The 20,414-nt window shown below is 42.7% G+C and overlaps 1 protein-coding gene across 12 annotated transcripts in view; it reads left to right on the top strand.

Moving 5' to 3' along the window:
- Window positions 1–20,414, top strand: part of DTNA (dystrobrevin alpha) — a 223,494-nt gene that overhangs the window by 178,160 nt on the left and 24,920 nt on the right. For 10 of the 12 annotated variants that reach the window (XM_084849615.1, XM_084849612.1, XM_084849616.1 and 7 more), the window contains 3 exons: window positions 2,080–2,167; window positions 16,620–16,726; window positions 18,331–18,444. In XM_084849615.1, coding sequence (XP_084705741.1) covers window positions 2,080–2,167; window positions 16,620–16,726; window positions 18,331–18,444 — 309 coding nt within the window. The remainder of the gene's footprint in view (window positions 1–2,079; window positions 2,168–16,619; window positions 16,727–18,330; window positions 18,445–20,414) is intronic. The other 2 variants (XM_084849614.1, XM_084849609.1) reach the window with 1 other exon arrangement.

The raw sequence follows: 20,414 nt of genomic DNA, 5'->3' as shown, positions 1-20,414 counted from the left end.
TGGAGGCCCATTCTGATACAGACCTGGTTAACCGACAATGAGCCACGGGGCTTGCTGGCAGCATTTTGCATATCAACCCCCACTCGGGAGTTGTCAAGTCATGGGAACCCAGCGAGTGTGGTTTATGCAAGGGTTAAACATAAACGTCACATTAACCATGGTTTGTTCTAGGGTTATGTGAAGTTGTTTAACCCTCACATAACCCACATTCACAGGATTCCCATGACATGACAACCCTCAAGTGGGGGTTGGATATGCAAAATGGCTGCAGCACATGCTGCAGCCTCACCAAGGGTTAAATAACCCCTGGTGGGCTATCATGTCCAATATACTTCAGTAAATAAAACAGTAATAATAGCAAGACTGTCAACTAGTTCAAGAAATTTAGGTGATTAATCATCTTTCTTTTCATCCATTTATTTAATGTATTAATTTGCATATTATTAAAAGTTTATTATAGGTGCCTTTTATCTGGAAGGCAGCATGAGATAATTTAAAGCATAAAACACTAAAAATTACTATTCATTATTATAAGGAAAGACTATCTTTTTTCATTTGCACTCCTCCTTATAGTGATATACTAGAATGGAAATAGCCTAAGGGCGCAATGCAATACATGTTTAGACAGAAAAATGTACTACAACCCCCAGCATGCCCCAGCCAACACGGCTGGCTGGGGCATTCTGGGAGTTGTAGGGCCTTTTTCTATCTACACATGCATTGGATTGCACCTTAAAAGAATAAACAAATGTGCCTTATGCTCCATTCTGGAAGACTGTCGGGAAAAAAATATGACATTTTGTATTTTAAAACTTTGGGGGTTTCCAGGAGAGAAAGATACTTCCTGAAATAAGACAGCATACTTCATAAATTCCACAGTGACAAGCAGAGCAATCGTATTGTCACTGGGAGAACTACCCAGGGACCATAGAATATGGTGGATCCCCTTCCCAAGGTTGTAGATGCTGGATATGGTGAATCCCCCCACCCCCCCACAGACATTGTGGAAAGCAACATTATGGTTTCTCTTCCGAGGTTGCAACAATGTCCTCAGGAGAACTTGGGGAGAAGGAAAAGGGGGTGGGGTGCAGTCCCATAACCAGGGGTGGGCTGGGGAGCCTGTTCCCCCCTAAATTTTCTCTGCCCACTAATAGTTTTAAACAGACAAATAATTAAAACAAACCAGTTTACAGTTATGTCTTTAAAAGGCCTGCAAACTAGATGAACTCCCCCTACTTTTTTGGCAGCCCCCTAGAACTTTTAGGCTGGCTACAGGCTGGTAGGGTGGGAGGCAGGGAGGCGGGGAGGAGAGGCCAGAATCCACAGGATCATAAAGCTCCTCCATCTCCTGAGAGGCTTGTCTTGCTGAAAATGTAAAGAAATGGAGGCATAGGAGGCATTTTTGCCTTTGTCCTCTTCCTGCTCTGCCTGACTCCTCACTCTGATCTTGGAGCCCTCTGTCTATCAAGTGGCACACTCAGAGGGATCTTTTGAATAGGGACCATGGTAAAGTAGTCATATTAAGATCCTAAGAGAATCCTTGCAGGATCAGATTTGGCTCTGGCATCCTATTTCCAGCAGTAGCCTGCCGGATGCTTTTGGAAAGCCCCCAAACAGGGCCCGAATGCAGCAGATCTCTCCCATTGTTTGGCCACCAGCAACTAATGCCTCTGAACATGGAGGTTCCATTTAGCTGGCATGCTTTATAGCCACCAGTAGGGTTAACTTCCATGAAATTATCTAATCCCTTTTGAACCTGCCTATGTCAGTGATCATTGCCATATATTTCAGCAATGAGTTCCACAACTTAAATATGCCTTGTATGAAGAATTACTTTATGTTGTCTGTCCTGAATCTACTGCCAATTGGTTTAGTTGGGCAACCCTGAATTCTAGAGTTACAAGGGAGAACAATGTCTCCCTGTCCACTTTCTCCACTTCTTAATAATTTTATTAACTTCATGTCATCCTCCGTCCCCCACCTTTAGTCACCTTTTCTCTATATAGGTTAAGGAATATTCTCCTCTTAACCTTTATATTAATGGCTCTTCCATTTTTCCTTGCCCTCCCACCACAACAGTTTGCTTGACAGTCCAAATCGTCTCGATGAAGAGCACAGACTGATCGCCAGGTATGCAGCAAGACTGGCAGCAGAGACTACTTCATCAGTAAGTGGTTTTAATTAGGGGGATGATGATGTTTTGCTGCTTTTTTTTTACTTGCTGAAATGAAATGATTTGCCAAGTTCAGGGAAATTAATTCTGATAGTTGCAGTCTGTTACATGTTATCACACTATAGACTACTACTTTCCCCTGAGATATGCTTGCTTACATCTAATGAGCTACCTCTAACCATGCTTACAGATAGATGAGTACTAATCTAGAGGTAATTGCAGCAGTTAAGTCTTGACACAGCAACTAAGGTGGTAAACAATAATGGTCACTATCCAAAGCTCTGCAGGGCTCCAATGTATGCAAGAAGGTCTGCACAAGCAAGGTTTATTCTGGGTTCTTCAGTACTGGAGAATGTTCTGCATACAGCACAGAATTTCCACTATGCATAAAGTGCTCAGCCCACCTTCTGCGAAGCTTCATGCCATGACCCCACAGCAGTTCACAGGAACATCAGATCATAGTGGCTGTTTGGATTAGCTCTTAGTTGCTTGCATATTCCATTTTCCTTTAATTTCTGGATGCAAGCTAGCCAAAGTAAAGCAATTCTCTGTCTTCAGTAAGTGAGTTAAGCATATGTTCAACACTTCAGCTGAAATAAAGATTTAGCACTTTTTACTTATTGCTGGATTGCACCTTTTGTTTTTGGATAGCATGTAATCTATGCACTGAAGAATGTTGTATCATTTATACAGGAGTTACAATTAATCTTTCTTATTGCCCAAGGTTTCTGTTTATCTGAATTTACTATTTCCTGACTCACAGCACAATCCTGTGCACATCTACTTAGAAATAAGGCCCATTGTGTTCAGTGGGTACAGTCCTGTACACACCTGGGAGTAAGCCCCACTGAACTCAGTGGGGTGGTTCACATGATCAAAATAAGCCACAATGGTTTATTTAAATTGTAGTGTGTGCCGGGTGCAATTTCCATAATTACTCCCAGGCACAGTTTGTTTTGTCATCTGAACCCAGGCAGCACGGATTGTTGGAGGAGAAAACAACTGTCCAATAACCCATGGGCCAGTGTAAAGTTATTTGAGGGATGTTTCCACTCCAACAAGCCATGCCACCCAGGTTCGGACGACATGACAACCCATGCCAGGGCAACGATTATGGAAATTCTTTCTTTTTCTTTCTTTGACTGAATTTCTTAGTCGCCTTTCTCTTTAAAAAGACCCAAGGCGACTTACAACAAAATTATTAAAACATACAAAATACAAAATAGCTAAAAACAATTTCCATTAAAAATACCAAAACATAATAAATCAATAAAAACATCAGAAGGACCAACAGCAAACAACTGATGCATAAAAAGCCCATCATATGCCTTCAATGCTTTGAGGAGCAGAGGAAAGTCTTGACCTGGTATCATGTTGTATCAGCCCCCCGCAATAAGTGTGGGACTGGGGAGGGTCCTTAGCCTGCTTAAATTCCTTGCTTGAAATCATTACAGAGACAGACAGGGTGTGCAGTCTAAATCATTGGGCTTTCCGCTTTTGGGTTTGGGAGTGGGTCCAGGGGCAAAAGAAAGGGTAATTGCCCTTTCCAGGACCCCTCTCTGGACTCTGGCCATGTGCTAACCCAGAAGCACAAAGTTTAACCTAATGGATATGTCTTCATCAGGCTTTGTGGATGGTCATTTTTATCTCCATTTCACAGGTGGAAAACTGAAGCTGACGGTGAACTGGGCACTTGTTTGTGACAAGTTTATCAGTGATGAGTACATGGCTTTCTTGGCAGCAATACACGGCTTTCTTGGTAGCAATTCTGACTTTCCACAAAATTTCAGTATTAGAATGTCAGAGATTTCACTTCTGCTGTTGCTCAACATTTATTTAGTGCAGGGCTAGGGCCACCTGGTTTGTGCCACATACGTTGTGCCACATACGTGTCTGACATGTACCACAATTTAAATAAGCCACTGTGGCGTATTTTGATCATGCAATCCTGGTCAATGGAACTTATTTCTGGTTAGACATGAATAGGATTGTACTGTTAATTAGGTTCTAATAAGGTTTTTGTCATAAAAATATAGTTGTAGATATTAGTGGACCTATGCTGCTTTAGAACCATGCTCCTTTAGCTTCCAACTTCATAATCTGAAGAGAAGGAATTTTAAGGAGATTTTTGACTGTAATACTAGTTTAGATTGATTTCTGTCTTTGGGGAAGAAAACAAGTGTGAGTCTATTACAGGCTTTAGTTGAAATATTGCAGGTACCGAAAACCTGAATGCTGGGCCTTTCCCTTAATGATCTTGGAGACAATGAATAAGATGACCCACTACATTAGCTATAACCGTCATTTTTATTCTAGAACAATTATTATTAATCTATGAAAATCTCAACATAGGAGAACAGTGGGCTAAATATATACTGTACTCTGAACAAAAGGAGTGAAGCAGAAACCTAATAAAAGCATGGGGAAGGCATAAATAAGACCAGTGTGATTTCCTTTACCTTAGCATATTTTGAACACAAAGGTATAAACAACATTTAAACAAAAAGAAGCTCCCTATAAAACACCACAAAGTTCATTCCCATTTTGAGAGCTGCTTCTGGCATTATGTCCTCAGTGAGTAAGTTCTCTTTCATATAGAACCATGCAAGTCAAAGCCATATTTCTAAACTTGTGAAGCCTCTTAGTTTTGATGTACACATACACAAGATGCAGGAAGCAAAAGACAAGCAATGTATGTTTGGGAGACAAATAGTGTGTGATGCCACATAACCAGAGTTCATTGACAGATGTGATACAATTTCTTTTGGATATAATTAAGACCTGTGAACAGTAATTATCTTCCATGTGGTGTCATTCAAATTGAGCACCAGCATGCTAAGGTTAGCAGTTTCTAGGGTTTACTATAACCATGGGCTTGGCTTTAGTGAGTGAATTGTGTTATCTTTGATTCATTGACTTATATATGGTATCTCTGGTTTCAGTATGTGTTTGTTAAGAATCTTTTAATCTTACTTTGCAGATGCTTTCCTTCCCATGTAATAAGTGCTTAAGACCAATTGAATGGACATTCTAGCCGATTTAGATTCACAGTAGATGGATATAAGCACAACTTAATTTAAACTCCATATGTGAAAATACTGTAAGAGTACACCTTCACTATAAACTGCCTCCTATTATGACATGCCCCAAGGAACATTGGGCTAGCGTCATTTTGAGAGGATCATTAGAATCATCATAGAGCCACAATTACCGATGTTCCTTCGGTTACGTCAGGCTTGTTCAACCAATTTCCAATTGGTTTCAGTTTGTAAAATTAGTTCCCTGATATTATCTCCACTATAATACATAGATTCTCATTTTGTAAAATATGTTTATATATTATTTATTTAAATATTTGTACTCCACCTTTTGGTTCCACAATAGAACCCCAAGGTGGCTGACATCTCTCATAAATATGATAATCAATCACATAAAAAAACAACCAACTGCAAAAACAGCAGAAATATTAAAACCAAACAAAAAAGCAACAAGGAACCATCATAAGGGTAGTAAATTACAAAGGTTATCATGAAATATTGCTAGCATATTAGATCAGTACTGAGAAAACAAGAAGTTTCAAATTAGCAGTTCCTCTTCTCACTGAATTCTTATATTTTCAAGGACTTATAGCTGTTTCTGTTTTTATTCAGGAATGCCTTAATGATTGGTTGTATTGTGTATGCTGACTCTCCTTTTTAAAATGTTGTAATTGTGCTCTTTTATTATTTCTTCAGTATATTGTTGTTTTATTGTGATGGTTGCTTATATTGTTTTTTGGATGTTTCGGATTAAAATCCAAGCCAGAGAAAAATTGCCAGGTTCCCTGACTGAAACATGGTTTGCACCTCTACAAGAGAGATTTCTCCTGGCCAAGCACAGCCTTTGTCAGCCAGGGATCATGGGGACTTTGGGAGCCCAAGACTGAGCACACAGACAGCTCTGACAGCATGTGGAATTTCCAAATCCCTCTGTGACTGGACTGTCTGTTTTGGTAGCACTGGAGGGTCAAGAACTGAAAGAAGGATCCCAACCACCACAGAGCACCCTTAGGACAAAAGGATCCTCAGGAGGCTTACCCCCCTCTTTCAGTTTTTGCCCTTGCAGCATTTGAAATTTCTTCCTGTGAATGTTGCAGGCTGGCAAGGGTGGGGGGTATTTTTCTAGGCCTCAGGTTGGCCCAGCAAAATTATCTTACGGTCTTTTGTGTTTTGAAGGACTTGAATAATTTCTGAATTAATCCAAGAGAGCTCACTCATCTCTAATATAGACCATGATTTCCAATTAATGAAAAACATTATTCCCCCGCGCTTGCTAAGTGCAGCACAGTTTCTAGGTGTAAGAGCAAATTATCATGCTCCTCATTCTGTAAGATTTATCTCTGAAAATACTGCAGAACAGCTAGGGTGATTCCAGATGGAGAGCTCCTAGCACTACCAATCAGAAGGCATTGTGCAGCAATTCCGTCTTTTCTTCCTTAGCGGATTTTCTGTGGTAAGAATAAAGACAGAAGTGGTGGTAAAACTTGGGAGGGTTATGAGTGGAAAACGATGTCGCCTGGGCCCAGCCTAAAATTCTGTGAATGAGGCAGAGTGATTACACTATAAAAGCCTCGTCTGGAAGCCCCCCTAGTTGTAGGAGAGACTCTGCTATAGAAAGAGGCTGTGTCTCAAGAACAGCTGACCACTGCCCCATATGGTGAGGGGCATAACTGCAGCCTCTCAGTAAAAGTGTCAGAAACCACATGGAGCTGCCTTGCAAAGAACCTTCCAGACTTGAAGTGATTCTGCCAGCTGTTTGATTGTTCTGGCCAGGAAGGAGTATAAAGGGCTTCTTGTTGCAGTTGAGCAACAAGGTCCACCTGAGCTCTGGTGTATCTCATGTTTCTAGACTTGCTCTTTGGTCCTCATAACCTTTGGCTTGTCTTCTGGTCTGTCCCCCTGGTTTGCCATCTGTCCCAATTGCTCTTTGGTCCTGACTCCCGGACTGATCTCTGATCTGGATTACTCAGCAACCTGGACTCCTGGCTTGCTCCAGACTGCTGCCCATGCCCCAGCCCTGACATTGTGGTCTTATCCTTGGGATACATTATATTCCATCACACGGGTAAAACAAAATATTAGCTAGCATAGTTCATTTACACTAATGTAGCAATGTTGTGTCAGTAGAGCACCACCAATCCAAGGGACAAAAATAGGTGGAGTTGGAGGCATGATAGGAAAGCAGCTTAGTTACAGTCCTAGGCTAACTCAGAGGTCAGACCCACCCTTGACAATGGTGTGACATTATGTCTGAATTCCTGAGAGTCTCAGGTTGGTATGGCTGGGGCTCATGTCAATGCCTTGATTGCTCTGTGAGAGACAGAGATTAATCAAGCAGTCAAAATGATTGCTCCCACTGGATAGGCTTTGCTCAGTTTTCTGGTTTTCCTGGGGATGATCAAGGAGATGGAGCAATGGTGAACACAGGTGAGAGTTCATTTTAGAGCCTACTCTGTGGTGGCTGTGATGGTGACAAAGAAGCAATACTTCTCTGCCACCATGGTGTCCTCTTACGTGCCAACCAGCAGAGCTCTTTGAAGTAGTGAGGACCTTCTCTGGCTAGGACAGGAAGGTGATGTCAAGGAATCCCCAAATGCCCATTGTGACTTACTTGCTAAGCATTCTGAGGGTTAAAAATCACTTGAATCCATAGCCAGCTACAGCATTGCCAGTGGATGCATCCAAAGCATTGTCTAGTCAGATTTTTTGGATGTGTTTCAGGTTGCTGGGGCCTGGGGATGTACACATGATGTACCCCTATTCCTCTGTGATGCTGTCAAATTGAATCCACAAGTAATCCTATTCAATAAAGCCTAGGACTGTTTAGTTGTATTTCTGTTCTGTTGAAGGTTAGTAAAATAGGGAGCCTCCCCTTGTTACTCACCTCAGATGTCTTCATGATGGTGGGCACATAGTGGGTTAACTGTCACAGCACCTCATCAGGACTGAAGATCTATGTCTTGCCCATCGCTTTACCACTTGAGCATCAGCTAAAATGATGAGGTGGGCACCACCCGCCAAATGTTTTCCTGACTTCTGCTTGGTTACTAATGGTGTCATAAACCAAGCAATGTTCCTGTCATGATGTGGAGGTGTTGGGAAGGGGAGGGATTGATGCCAAGGCCTTCTGGGGGGCATAACCAGCAGATACTGTAAAAAGAAAACAACCCAAATCAGTACAGTGAAGATATGGCTGGACGGAATGAAGGGGGGCTGGGCAAAATTTATGTGGTCCATAAATGAGTCTGACAATTAATTGCTAGTAACTGACTGGTTGATTGCCCTGTAAACGCTCTTGCCACCCATTTCCCCTGGGAATCCATATTCAGGGCTCAAACCTAGGACCTCCTGATATTCCAGAGGACTACAGTTCCATATATAGCTTGTTCCTTACTGGTCTGGGAGGGCTGTTTTCCATGGCTGGAGCTGAGGGGAAGGAATGGGATACATCATGACTAGGCCATGGGAGATTACAAAGATCCCCTTCCTGTTTGACTTCTGTTTGTTCCTGTAACAGTGTGGTTTGGGTTGTTAGGCCTTGGAGGCCTGGGTTCTTGTCCTACCATCTCTCACTTTTCCATCCAGAACTATTATTGCTATTTAAGGCTTTCCTTATGGAGACCTCTATTGATTTATTGATCAGCTGTCTTGTTTTTACTGACTGTATGGAGCTTCTCCATCTTTGGCTGCAAAGGACATAATCAATCTGATTTCGATATTGACCATCTGGTGACGTCCATGTGTAGAGTCGCCTCTTGTGCTGTTGGAAAAGAGTGTTTGCTATGATCAGCATGTTCTCTTGGCAAAACTCTATTAGCTTTTGTCCTGCTTCATTTTGTACACCAAGGCCATGCCTGCCTGTTATCCCGGTGATTTCTTGACTTCCTACTTTAGCATTCCAATCCCCTATGATGAAGAGGACCTCTTTTTTTGGTGTTAGTTCTAGAAGGTGTTGTAGGTCTTCATAGAACCGATCAACCTCAGCTTCTTCGGCCTCAGTGGTTGGGGCATAGACTTGAATTACTGTGATGTTGAATGGTTTGCCTTGGATTCGTACTGAGATCATTCTATCATTTTTAAGATTGTACCCCAGTACTGCTTTTCCCACCCTTTTGTTGACTATGAGTGCTACTCCATTTCTTCTAAGGGATTCTTGCCCACAATAGTAGATATGATGGTCACCTGAATTAAATTCGCCCATGCCTGTCCATTTTAGTTCGCTGATTCCCAAGATGTCGATGTTCAATCTTGCCATCTCATGTTTGACCACCTCCAGCTTACCTTGATTCATTGATCTGACATTCCAGGTTCCTAAACAATATTGTTCTTTACAGCATCGGATTTTCTTTTCACCACCAGACACATCCACAGCTGAGTGTCCTTTCGGGTTTGGCCCAGCCGCTTCACTCTTTCTGGCGCTACTTGGAAATACCCTCTGCTCTTCCCCAGTAGCATATTGGACACCTTCCGACCTGAGGGGCTCATCTTCCGGCGTCATCTCTTTTAGCCTTGTGATACGTTCCATGGGGTTTTCTTGGCAAGAATACTGGAGTGGGTTGCCATTTCCTTCTCCAGTGGACCACATTTTGTCAGAACTCTCCGCCATGACCTGTCCGTCTTGGGTGGCCCTGCACGGCATAGCTTATGGCTTCACTGAGTTACGCAAGCCCCTTCGCCACAACAAGGCAGTGATCCATGAAGGGGCCTGATTGACTTAGGTTCCAATTAAATCAGATTTGTGGGTGCTAAAGTGAGACAAATCAGAGATGGATCAGTTTAGTAGTTTACTGAGTACACAAGATGACATATGGAGGCAGAAAGAATATACAAAGAAAGCTCACGTCCCTTCAGTTGACAAAGCAGGCACCTTTGGTCCCCAAGATATACGAGATGCTCCCCTCAGGACTGGAAAAAGTTCTCCAGGCTGGCAGCATGCAATTACCCCTTGGAGCAAGACCAAAGCCTGCAGGTTGGATTATATAGCTCCCTCTCATACTTCAAGGAGGTTCTCAAAGCATCCCAGTCTGGGAAATTCATTGCCTTCCCTGTGAGAAAGAGAGCCAGCTCAGGAGTGAGATAAAACACTACACCCTTATCTCAGAGGGGTGAGGTAACCAAGCAAATGTACAGTGGTTGACCTGTGCAGCTGCACTTGCTTGGTAACAATTAGAAGTGTATATGAGGCCCATCTAAGGAAGCTGCCCATCATTATACAATGAGGCCTACCTTTGTTAGCCAAAGCCTGCTAAAATCTGCTTACTTTGTTAAGCTACACAGGTCTCTATGCCTTTAGCACGCAACTGTGGGAGCTCACTAAACTTGCCAGCTCTTCCAGTACCAAATCCACTACAAGACCACCTTTACACCTCCAAGATATGCAGCTTCAACCCTCACCTCTTGTTTCCCATTGCATTGCTCTTTCCCATAAGCTAACAGCACAGTCTTAGCCATGTCTACTCAAAAGTAGGGACTGGAGAACCAGGGATGCTTGAGCTTGCCAAAATTCTCCAAACTCCACTTCAAAGCTCGGTTTGCCTCACTCCCATTTTCATTGGCAACCTGTCTTTTCATTCAAATGGTAAAAGTGTGCATTTCAAATGGGTAATGTGCAAATTTCTGTGCATGCTTTTTTAAGCGTGTGCATTTTCCCCCCATTTACTAATGCATGAAAATGTGTATCTTTTGAAAAATGTGAATTTTAAAGCGCACACATTTTTTTAAATACAAATTTTCCAAACGCAGTCAAAACCTCAGGAATATGTGAGCTTTTTCCAAAAAATGCATTCCCATTCATGTTCACGTTGCAAAGACGGCAAGTTCTGGTGATTTGCAAACTGAAAAGAAATTCGCATACATCCCTACTCAAATGTAAGTCCATTGATTTCAATGGAGCTTACTCCTAGGTAAGTGGTTATACAGTAAGATTGCAACCTAAGGCTATCATAGAATCATAGAATAGTAGTAGGGTTGGAAGGGGCCTACAAGGCCATTGAGTCCAACCCCCTGCTCAATGCAGGAATCCAAGTCAGAGCATCCCTGACAGATGGCTGTCCAGCCTCGTCTTGAACGCCTCCAGTGTGGGAGAGCCCACCACCTCCCTAGGGAATTGGTTCCATTGTCGTATTGCTCTAACCAGTCAGGAAGTTTTTCCTGATGTTCAGCCGGAATCTGGCTTCCTGTCACTTGAGCCCATTATTCCGTGTCCTGCACTCTGGGATGATCAAGAAGAGATCCTGGCCTTCTTCTCTGTGACAACCTTTCAAGTACTTGAAGAGTGCTATCGTATCTCCCCTCAGTCTTCTCTTCTCAAGGCTAAACATGCCCAGTTCTTTCAGTCTCTCTTCATAGGGCTTTGTTTCCAGTCCCCTGATCATCTTTGTTGCCCTCCTCTGAACCCTCTCCAGTTTGTCTGCATCCTTCTTAAAGTGTGGTGCCCAGAACTGGACACAGTACTTCAGATGAGGCCTAACCAGTGCTGAGTAGAGGGGAACTAGTACGTCCCGGGATTTGGAAGCTATGCTTCTATTAATGCAGCCCAAAATAGCCTTTGCCTTTTTTGCAGCCAATCACATTGTTGGCTTATATTCAGCTTGTGATCGACAACAATTCCAAGATTTTTCTCGCTTGTAGTGTTGTTGAGCCACATATCCCCCATCTTGTAACTGTGCATTTGGTTTCTTTTTCCTAGGTGCAGAACTTGGCATTTATCCCTATTAAATGTCATTCTGTTGTTTTCTGCCCAGCACTCCAGTCTATCCAGATCACTTTGAATTTTGTTTCTGTCTTCCAAGGTATTAGCTATCCCGCCCAATTTTGTGTCATCTGCAAATTTGATCAGCATTCCCTGCACCTCCTCCTCCAAGTCATTCATAAAAATGTTGAAGAGCACTGGGCCCAGGACTGAGCTCTGCGGTACCCCACTCGTTACCTCTCTCCAGTTTGAGAAGGTCCCATTGATAAGCACTCTTTGAGTCCGATTCTGTAGCCAACTGTGGATCCACCAGATCGTTGTTTCATCTAGCCCACTTTGAGCTAGTTTGCTCATCAGAATATCATAGGGCACTTTGTCGAAAGCTTTGCTGAAGTCGAGGTATATGATGTCTACAGCATTCCCACGGTCTACAAGGGAGGTTACTTGATCAAAAAATGAGATCAGATTTGTCTGGCAGGACTTGTTCTTGACAAATCCATGTTGGCTTCGAGTAATCACGGCATTGTTTTCAAGGTGCTTCCAGATGGATTTTTTTATCATGTGCTCCAGAATTTTCCCTGGGATTGATGTCAGACTGACTGGTCTGTAGTTCCCAGGTTCCTCCTTTTTACCCTTTTTGAAGATCCCAGTAGTAATGTATGGCTGTGAGAGCTGGACTATAAGGAAGGCTGAGCGCCGAAGAATTGATGCTTTCGAACTGTGGTGCTGGAGAAGACTCTTACGAGTCCCCTGGACTGCAAGGAGGTCAAATCAGTCCATCCTAAAGGAAATCAACCCTGACTGCTCTTTGGAAGGACAGATACTGAAGCTGAAGCTCCAATATTTTGGCCACCTAATGCGAAGAGAAAACTCCCTGGAAAAGACCCTGATGCTGGGAAAGACTGAAGGCAAAAGGAGAAGGGGACGGCAGAGGATGAGATGGCTAGATAGCATCACGGATGCAATGAATATGAACTTGAGCACGCTCCGGGAGAGAGCGCAGGACAGGAAGGCCTGGCGTGCTATGGTCCATGGGGTCACGAAGAGTCGGACACGACTGAACAACTGAACAACAACAACAACAACAACATTAGCCCTCCTCCAGTCCTCTGGCACTTCCCCCGTCCTCCATGATTTCTCAAAGAGAATAGACAGCGGTTCTGAGAGTTCTTCTGCCAGTTCCTTTATTACTCCAGGATGCAGTTCATCTGGCCCTGGAGATTTGAACTCATTCAAAGTAATTCGGTGTTCCTTGACCATATGCCTATCGATCTCAAGCTGCAATCCTGCCCCTTCAGCCTGCACTTCGCCTTTGCCAGGGGGGTCATAGACCCTCTTTTGGGAGAAGACTGAGCCAAAGTAGGCATTGAGCACCTCTGCCTTTTCTTTGTCATCTGTTATCATTTTGCCATCCTTATTTAATAGCTGAACAACCATTTCTTTCCTCTGCCTTTTACTATGCACGTAGCTGAAGAAAGACTTTTTGTTGTTTTTAGCATCCCTCGCTAACCTCAGCTCATTCTCAGTTTTAGCCTTCCTGACGCCATCCCTACAATTCTGTACTACCTGCCTGTACTCTTCCTTTGTTGCTTGGCCTTCTTTCCACTTCCTATATGTGTCCTTTTTTGTTTTCAGGTCATCCCTAAGCTTTTTGTGAAGCCACATTGGCTTCTTCTGTTGTCTTCCACCTTTTCTTCTTGTTGGAATTGTTTGTGATTGTGCCTTGAGAATTTCCTTTTTTAAAAGCTCCCACCCATCTTGGACTCCTTTTCTCATTAGTGTCGCTTGCCATGGGACCTTACTGATCATTGTTCTGAGTTTATTAAGATCAGCTTTCCTAAAATCCAGGGTATGCGTTTGACTACACTCGGCTTTTGCTTCCCTTAGAACCAAGAACTCAAGTGCAACATGGTCGCTTTCCCCCAGAGTTCCTGTAACTGCTACTTTATCCACTAAGTCATCTCTGTTGGTTAGGATCAAGTCAAGGATAGCCGATCCTCTAGTTCCTTCCTCTACTTTCTGTAGGAGGAAGTTATCCGCCACACAAGTCAGGAATTTCCTGGAGGGGCCATATTTTGCAGAATTTGTCTCCCAACATATATCGGGGAAATTGAAGTCCCCCATTACTACTACATCATGCTTCCTTAAAACATTGGCTATTTGCTTTTCAAAAGTTTCATCCTCGTCTTCTCCTTGGTTGGGTGGCCGGTAGTAGACTCCGACCACCAGGTTCCTTTTATTCTTTCCTCCATTTATTTTGATCCAGATGCTCTCGATGGGGCTACCAATCTCATCCTCCTGTATTTCTGTGCAGAGATACATATTTTTCACATACAGTGCAACCTCACCTCCCTTTCTGTTCCTCCTGTTCTTTTTGAACAAGTGATATCCTTCAATTGCTGTATTCCAGTCATGAGAGTCATCCCCCCAAGTCTCAGTTATACCTATCAAGTCATAATTTCCCTCCTGTATTAAGAGTTCAAGTTTGTTCTGTTTGTTTCCCATACTCTGGGCATTAGTATATAGACATTGAAGACCGTGTGCTTCATAGTCTGGCTTTCTTCTTACATGTGTCTGAAGACTGTTATTGGGCGCTATCAGAGCTGTTCTCTCTGTTGCAGTACATGCGCCTACGTCCATTGTTACCCCCAACATTACATCTCCCTTCCCTGTAGGATTCAGTTTAAAGCCCTCCTGATGAAGTTCTTCATGCTGTGGCCAAACACATTCTTCCCATCCTTTGTGAGGTGCAACCTGTCCCTTGCCAACAGACCATCTTTCAGGAAGTATAGCCCGTGATCCCAGAATCCAAATCTCTCTCGTCGGCACCACCTTCATAGCCAGTCATTCACCCGGAGTATTTTTCGTTCCCTTTCTAGCCCTCTAACTCCTGGAAGGATGGATGAGAAAATTATCTGGGCCCCAAAGTTCTTGAGTTTCCTTCCCAGAGCTTCAAAGTCTGACGTGATTTCTTCGTAGCTCCGCTTGGCGGTATCATTTGTTCCCACATGGATGAGAAGAAAGGGATACCTGTCAGTGGGTTTTATGAGTGCAGGCAACCTTTCAGTCACATCTCTAATTCGTCCTCCTGGGAGACAACATACCTGGCGAGTCCATGGGTCTTCGCGACATACTTGGGTCTCGATCCCACGCAGCAAGGAGTCTCCCACTACTACCACTCTTCCCTTCTTCTTGTTGTAGGCCTGGGTTTCATCGCCTCTGTTTGACTGACCTTCAGCCTCTTGCTCACTTTCATGCAGGTTCCCCTGTGATTCTTCCTCCGCAGGCTGTCCTCCAGTCTCATCCGCAAGTACCTGGAATCGGTTCCACAGCTCCACTGCTTCCACTGGTGCAGAGTGGAGTCTAGTTCTTCTTCTCCTAACTGTCACCCTTTTCCAAGGAGTATGCTCTACTCCGTTTTTCTTCACCTCAGCATTTCCCACTGCCTCATCTTGCTGTTGCTCTTCAACCTTCTGGTCTTCCCTTTGCTGCTGTAGTTCCCCCATTCTGTCCAAGAATGTGTTCTCTTATTCCCCGGAGGGTCGACAGTCGCCGCTCCAGTCCACTTACTTTTTCTTCCAGCAGCGTGATCAACTTGCACTTGTTGCAGGTGTAGGCCATGTTGTTCTCAGGCAAGAAAACAAACATTGCACACACCTTGCAGGTCACCACCACTGGAGAGTCTTGTCCTTCCATAGCCTCTTTTCCCTTTTTGTGTCCAGCTTTGTAATTGTTCTAGACTAGCCTGTGCCTGTTCCTCTACTCACTAGAGGTTAAAAGCAGAGTCCCACTGGTGTGGAAGTGTGTGTTACAAGACAAATAAATGGAAAAAAGTTAGTTAAAAATAAAATAAAATAAAAAATATAGAATCCTATACATCAGGGTGGACAACTTGTAGGGGTCCATAGATATTTCTGCCCCCCACCCCCCTCCCATGAGCTGCACTCCATGGGGCGCCCCCTAATTTTCACACCCAAATTGCTATGTTAGTGATATGGAGCAGTAAATGGGCCAAATGTATTTTGTTTTAAAGCTAAATTTGATCTGTATTGTGCTCCATAGTGGATATGGAGTGCCATACAGATCAAATTTACCTTCAAAGAAGCTTAATTTGGCCTATTTAGTTCTGTATAGTGATAAGGTGGGCAATTTGTAAAAACAAGCCTGTGGAAGCAGCGGGGGGCACATGTGCCCACCCCCGCTAGACATACTGACCTGAGAGTATCCCATTGAGCTCAGCTGGACTTATCTCCTGTATCCTTGCTCTTGACGTATGCATTCTTTCTTGTCCATGTTGCCACCATATCTCTGTCTTGTAAAAAGATTGTTCCCTTATCCCTCAATACAAATGTGAAGAGGATTTCATCTATGAATGCAGACATTTTCTATACAGCTGTACCATAATATGTGCAGGTTCATATATATTTAGCTCATTTTGAGTGTTCAAAGTGGTTCACATACATTATCTCACCAACCCTTACAACAATAATGTAATGTAGATTTATTATTCTTATCCTCTATATTGACGATGGGGACAAAAAAAGCAAGGCTTATCTAATGTACATAGTGAGGTCCTAGCTAAGGTGAGATATGAACCCTGGGATTTCTGGCACCACAGTGCAACACTCACATGTGTGATTATAGAAAGGAAAAAAGATGGGTGTTCTTCTTTAAACAATATGCATTTACTTAACATTTTTAATAACCTTTCTTCCAGCAGCCACAACAGCAACCACAGCAGAGAGGTGCTCCAGATATCTCATTCTCTATTGATGCAAATAAGCAACAACGACAGCTTATTCAAGAACTCGAAAACAAAAACAGGTAAGGATCTTCTGATCAATTTATTGTGACCTACATCCAGGCTGAATGGATATATGTGGATGAAACAAGATGCAAAGACAGATGGTATCAAGGCAGAGCTGACAAAAATGGTGCTGAATCTATCGTGAGCGAACCCATAGATACTGTGTAGATTATAACAATAAACTGGGGCTGCTGTTTATTTCTGTTCTTTGTCATGCCATCATTGTAGAGTTAGAACTTTTGAACTGAAGAATATAATATAATATAACATAATATAATATAATTAATATAATATAATATAATATAATAGGCAGAAAAATGGGGGGTGGGGAGAGGAACCATATGCTATGATTGCAGTTACATGAACGTAGAATTAGTTACAGTAGCATCCTTGCTCAGAAGTAAAGCCCATTGAAGTTCTGGTATGAATGGAGTTCACAGCCAGCTACTAGACAGTAGTTGTTGACTAGTAAGTTCCGCCACAATTTGTGGACTCCTGGTTGTGGCAAAGCAGGCACAGTCAAATTTCAATCTGATTACAAAGTTTGTAATTTGAGGACTATACTTTTTTTCTCCCAGAAATATAATCACAAGATCCAAGGAGAAACTAGAACACGAATCATTTTTTACGACCTTTGAAAATATTTATTTATTACATTCTTATCCGGTCCTTCCTCCAAGAAGCTTGGGTTGGCATATGTCATTGCTCTCCTCCCTACTGCCCCCCTCTACATTATATCCTCGTAACAACCCTGTGAATCAGGCTGAGGGCCAAAGCAGGTGGTACTTTAAAGACATAGCTAGCAGATCAAGCAGGGGGGTGGAGGATGCCTGCAATTGATATTGCCAAATATGGATCACTATTTGAGAGTATAAATTGTTGTCATAGGAGCCCTTATCTGGATCATTACCACAGTGGCAGGGAGGCTTAAAGAACCACCACCCATGCTAGGATTGCAATCCAGATTGGTCCCCATGTCCTTCCTCTACAGTAAAAAAAACCAAACAACCCCAAAAGTAGCTGCTAGCCATGAATTTAGAGTAATGTCTGCTTTGGGTCTGAGACCCAGGGCTTTGCCCAAGGTCACCCCAGTACGTTTCATGGCCAAATCAAGGTTCTAGCCCTAACCACTATACCACATTGAGTCTCTAAATGCGAACAGTTATTCAAATACATTTGTAGCAGTTCATAGACTCAAAAGGACAGAGCCCATAGCTTCTCGGTTCCCTGTCACCTTGATGCAACAGATGTAAATTAAGCAGATCCACATGGTCTTGTCCACGCAAGCAGTATCTCCTAGTTGAAATATTGGGGTTTTCTTTTTCCCCACTTTTTGGAATTTTTTTTGTCTGAAAGCAGCTCCTTGCACTGCATCCAAGGCCACTTGTGAGGTTCCCGGAGCTTTCAACAGTGGGTGGTGGAGGACAGGAGGTTCCTCTTAGCAGGGGGGCCTGAGAAGCCTCCCAGCATGTGTGAACCTCCCACGGGGATTCCAGGATCTTCTCCTTAAACGCTTGGAATTAGGCTGACATTATTTGCACTAGTTTAGTTCTCTGTTTGTAAAGTTTTGTTCAGTGAAAATTATACAGACCACTGACCTCTTTTTCTCTTCCTCTGTAAGAGAAATCTTACAAGAGATTCACAGGCTGCGACTTGAACATGAGCAGGCGTCTCAACCCACGCCCGAGAAGGCAGCGCAGAATCCTACTCTCCTGGCAGAACTTCGGCTCCTGAGGTAAATATGTGTGTGTAATGTTTAGCTAATGATTTTTCCAAGTTACACTTCCACATACAAACATCTATTTTGAACAAAAGACAATGTCGTTTTACACAAACAAGGCATCCTATTCACGATTTTCATGTTTAAATATAAGAACCTGTGCTTCCTTGTAGGACTGAGACTTCTGTTTATTAATATGTAAACATTAACTAAGAATATATATCAGTTAGCTGGGCATCCCTCTCCCTCAGCACAGTGGCCATGTAAAACCAGTTGCCCTGTGTGAAAGAACCAGAAGAAGGATATAGCAACTTCCTTCAGCTTTTGTACCACAAGCACACACACAAAGCAGAAAAGGAAGCTGTTCCCAGATGGGCAGCCTAGAGAGTAAGAACAACAGCTGTAGAGCCAGATGATGCTGAGGGCTGCATGAAATTAGTTCATGGGCTGCAGCCTCCCCTCCACTTCAGCCATAAAGGCTTTCCTATGGCTGGTATCATTATAAGTCAAAGTACTATATAGGAAGTTAACAGAAAAAGGGTTGAATAGCTGGGGTCTGAGTTGATGTATTTTTAACTTATAACATAAGAAGAGCCATGCAGGATCAGACCAAAGGTCCATCTAGTCCAGCATTCTGTTCACACAGTGGCCAACCGGCTGGCCACTGTGCAAACAGAATGCTGGACTAGATGGACCAGGAACCCACAAGCAGGACATGAGTGCAACAGCACCCTCCCACCCAAGTTGCCCAGCAACTGGTTTACATAGGCTCACTGGAGATAGCACATAGCCCTCAAGACTAGTAGCCACTGATAGCGTTTTCCTCCAGGAATTTGTCTAACCCCCTTTTAAAGTAATCCAAATTGGGGGCCATCACTACATCCCATGGTAGCGAATTCCATAGTTTAACTATGCGCTGTGTGAAGAAGTACCTCCTTTTATCTGTCCTGAATTTCCCACCAATCACCTTAATGGGATGACCCCAGGGTCTAGTATTTTGGGGTGGGGGGGAATTTCCCTTACATTATTCTTTATCTAAGTGTGTGTGTGTGTGTGTGTGTGTGTGTATGCTCTAAGCATTCTAGGATATTAGGGGTTACAAACCTAATTAATTATTTGAGATCCCAAGATAATACTATTTTGTGGTTGCTTTTTTCATTATTGATTTGCTAACAGAGCTATCTAGCAGTTGGAAATGGAAATATCTAGCAGTAATATGAAGCATGAGCACAATAGAACTTGAAAATGATTGTAATCAAAGTATTATTGCACATCCCTTTTTGGAGAAGATGCCTAAAACAGGCTGTAATCTTGCTTAGATGACTGCTTTAATTGACAGGCCATTATTATTTTACTTTTTAAAAAATGCCCACTGATGATGTAACACTGACACTTCTGCTTGATTTAGGGTTGTTGGGTTTGTTTCTTTTTATATTTTTTCAGTTTTGCTTCACAGATTTAAAACACAATAAGTTAGTTTAAATTTCTTGGCACTGAATGTCCTTAGGGAGCTTTGACAATTGAGATCTTTCATCTGTTTTAATTTGCATTGTCAGAAAAACCAGTTTCTGTCTGGCTTTGTGTGTGTTTAGAATAATAAGCACCAATTAACAGTTAAAAGGGCTTATTTTAATTTCTTGCACAACTTTTGCAAAATAGCAAAAGCGAAAATGAAGATTCTCTTCAACATATATATGGTCTCTAGTACAATGGAAAAATAAGATTTGGACTACCCTGATAATGAATAAAATAAGTTACAAGTTGCAATGGGAGAGAAGAATGAACTCTATCCAGGCTTTCCAAAAACATTGGATGCCATTTATCAATTACTGGAATAGGTTCCAGCCAGGTGATCCTGCAACTATAGAAATATTATATGTGTTTTAAGCTAAAGTACTGTGACTGTTTTGACTTATTGTACCAGAAAACAAACTAAACAATTTTATTGCCCCAGTTATATTTCAACTGGGGAAATACTACTACAC

This window comes from Heloderma suspectum, chromosome 4, assembly GCF_057233095.1.
Source record: "Heloderma suspectum isolate Gila_16-S chromosome 4, 16-S_ref, whole genome shotgun sequence".
In the NCBI taxonomy this organism is placed as follows: Eukaryota; Metazoa; Chordata; class Lepidosauria; order Squamata; family Helodermatidae; genus Heloderma; species Heloderma suspectum.
The sequence above is the reverse complement of the archived record's forward strand: the minus strand, read 5'-3'. Positions and strand labels throughout refer to the sequence as shown.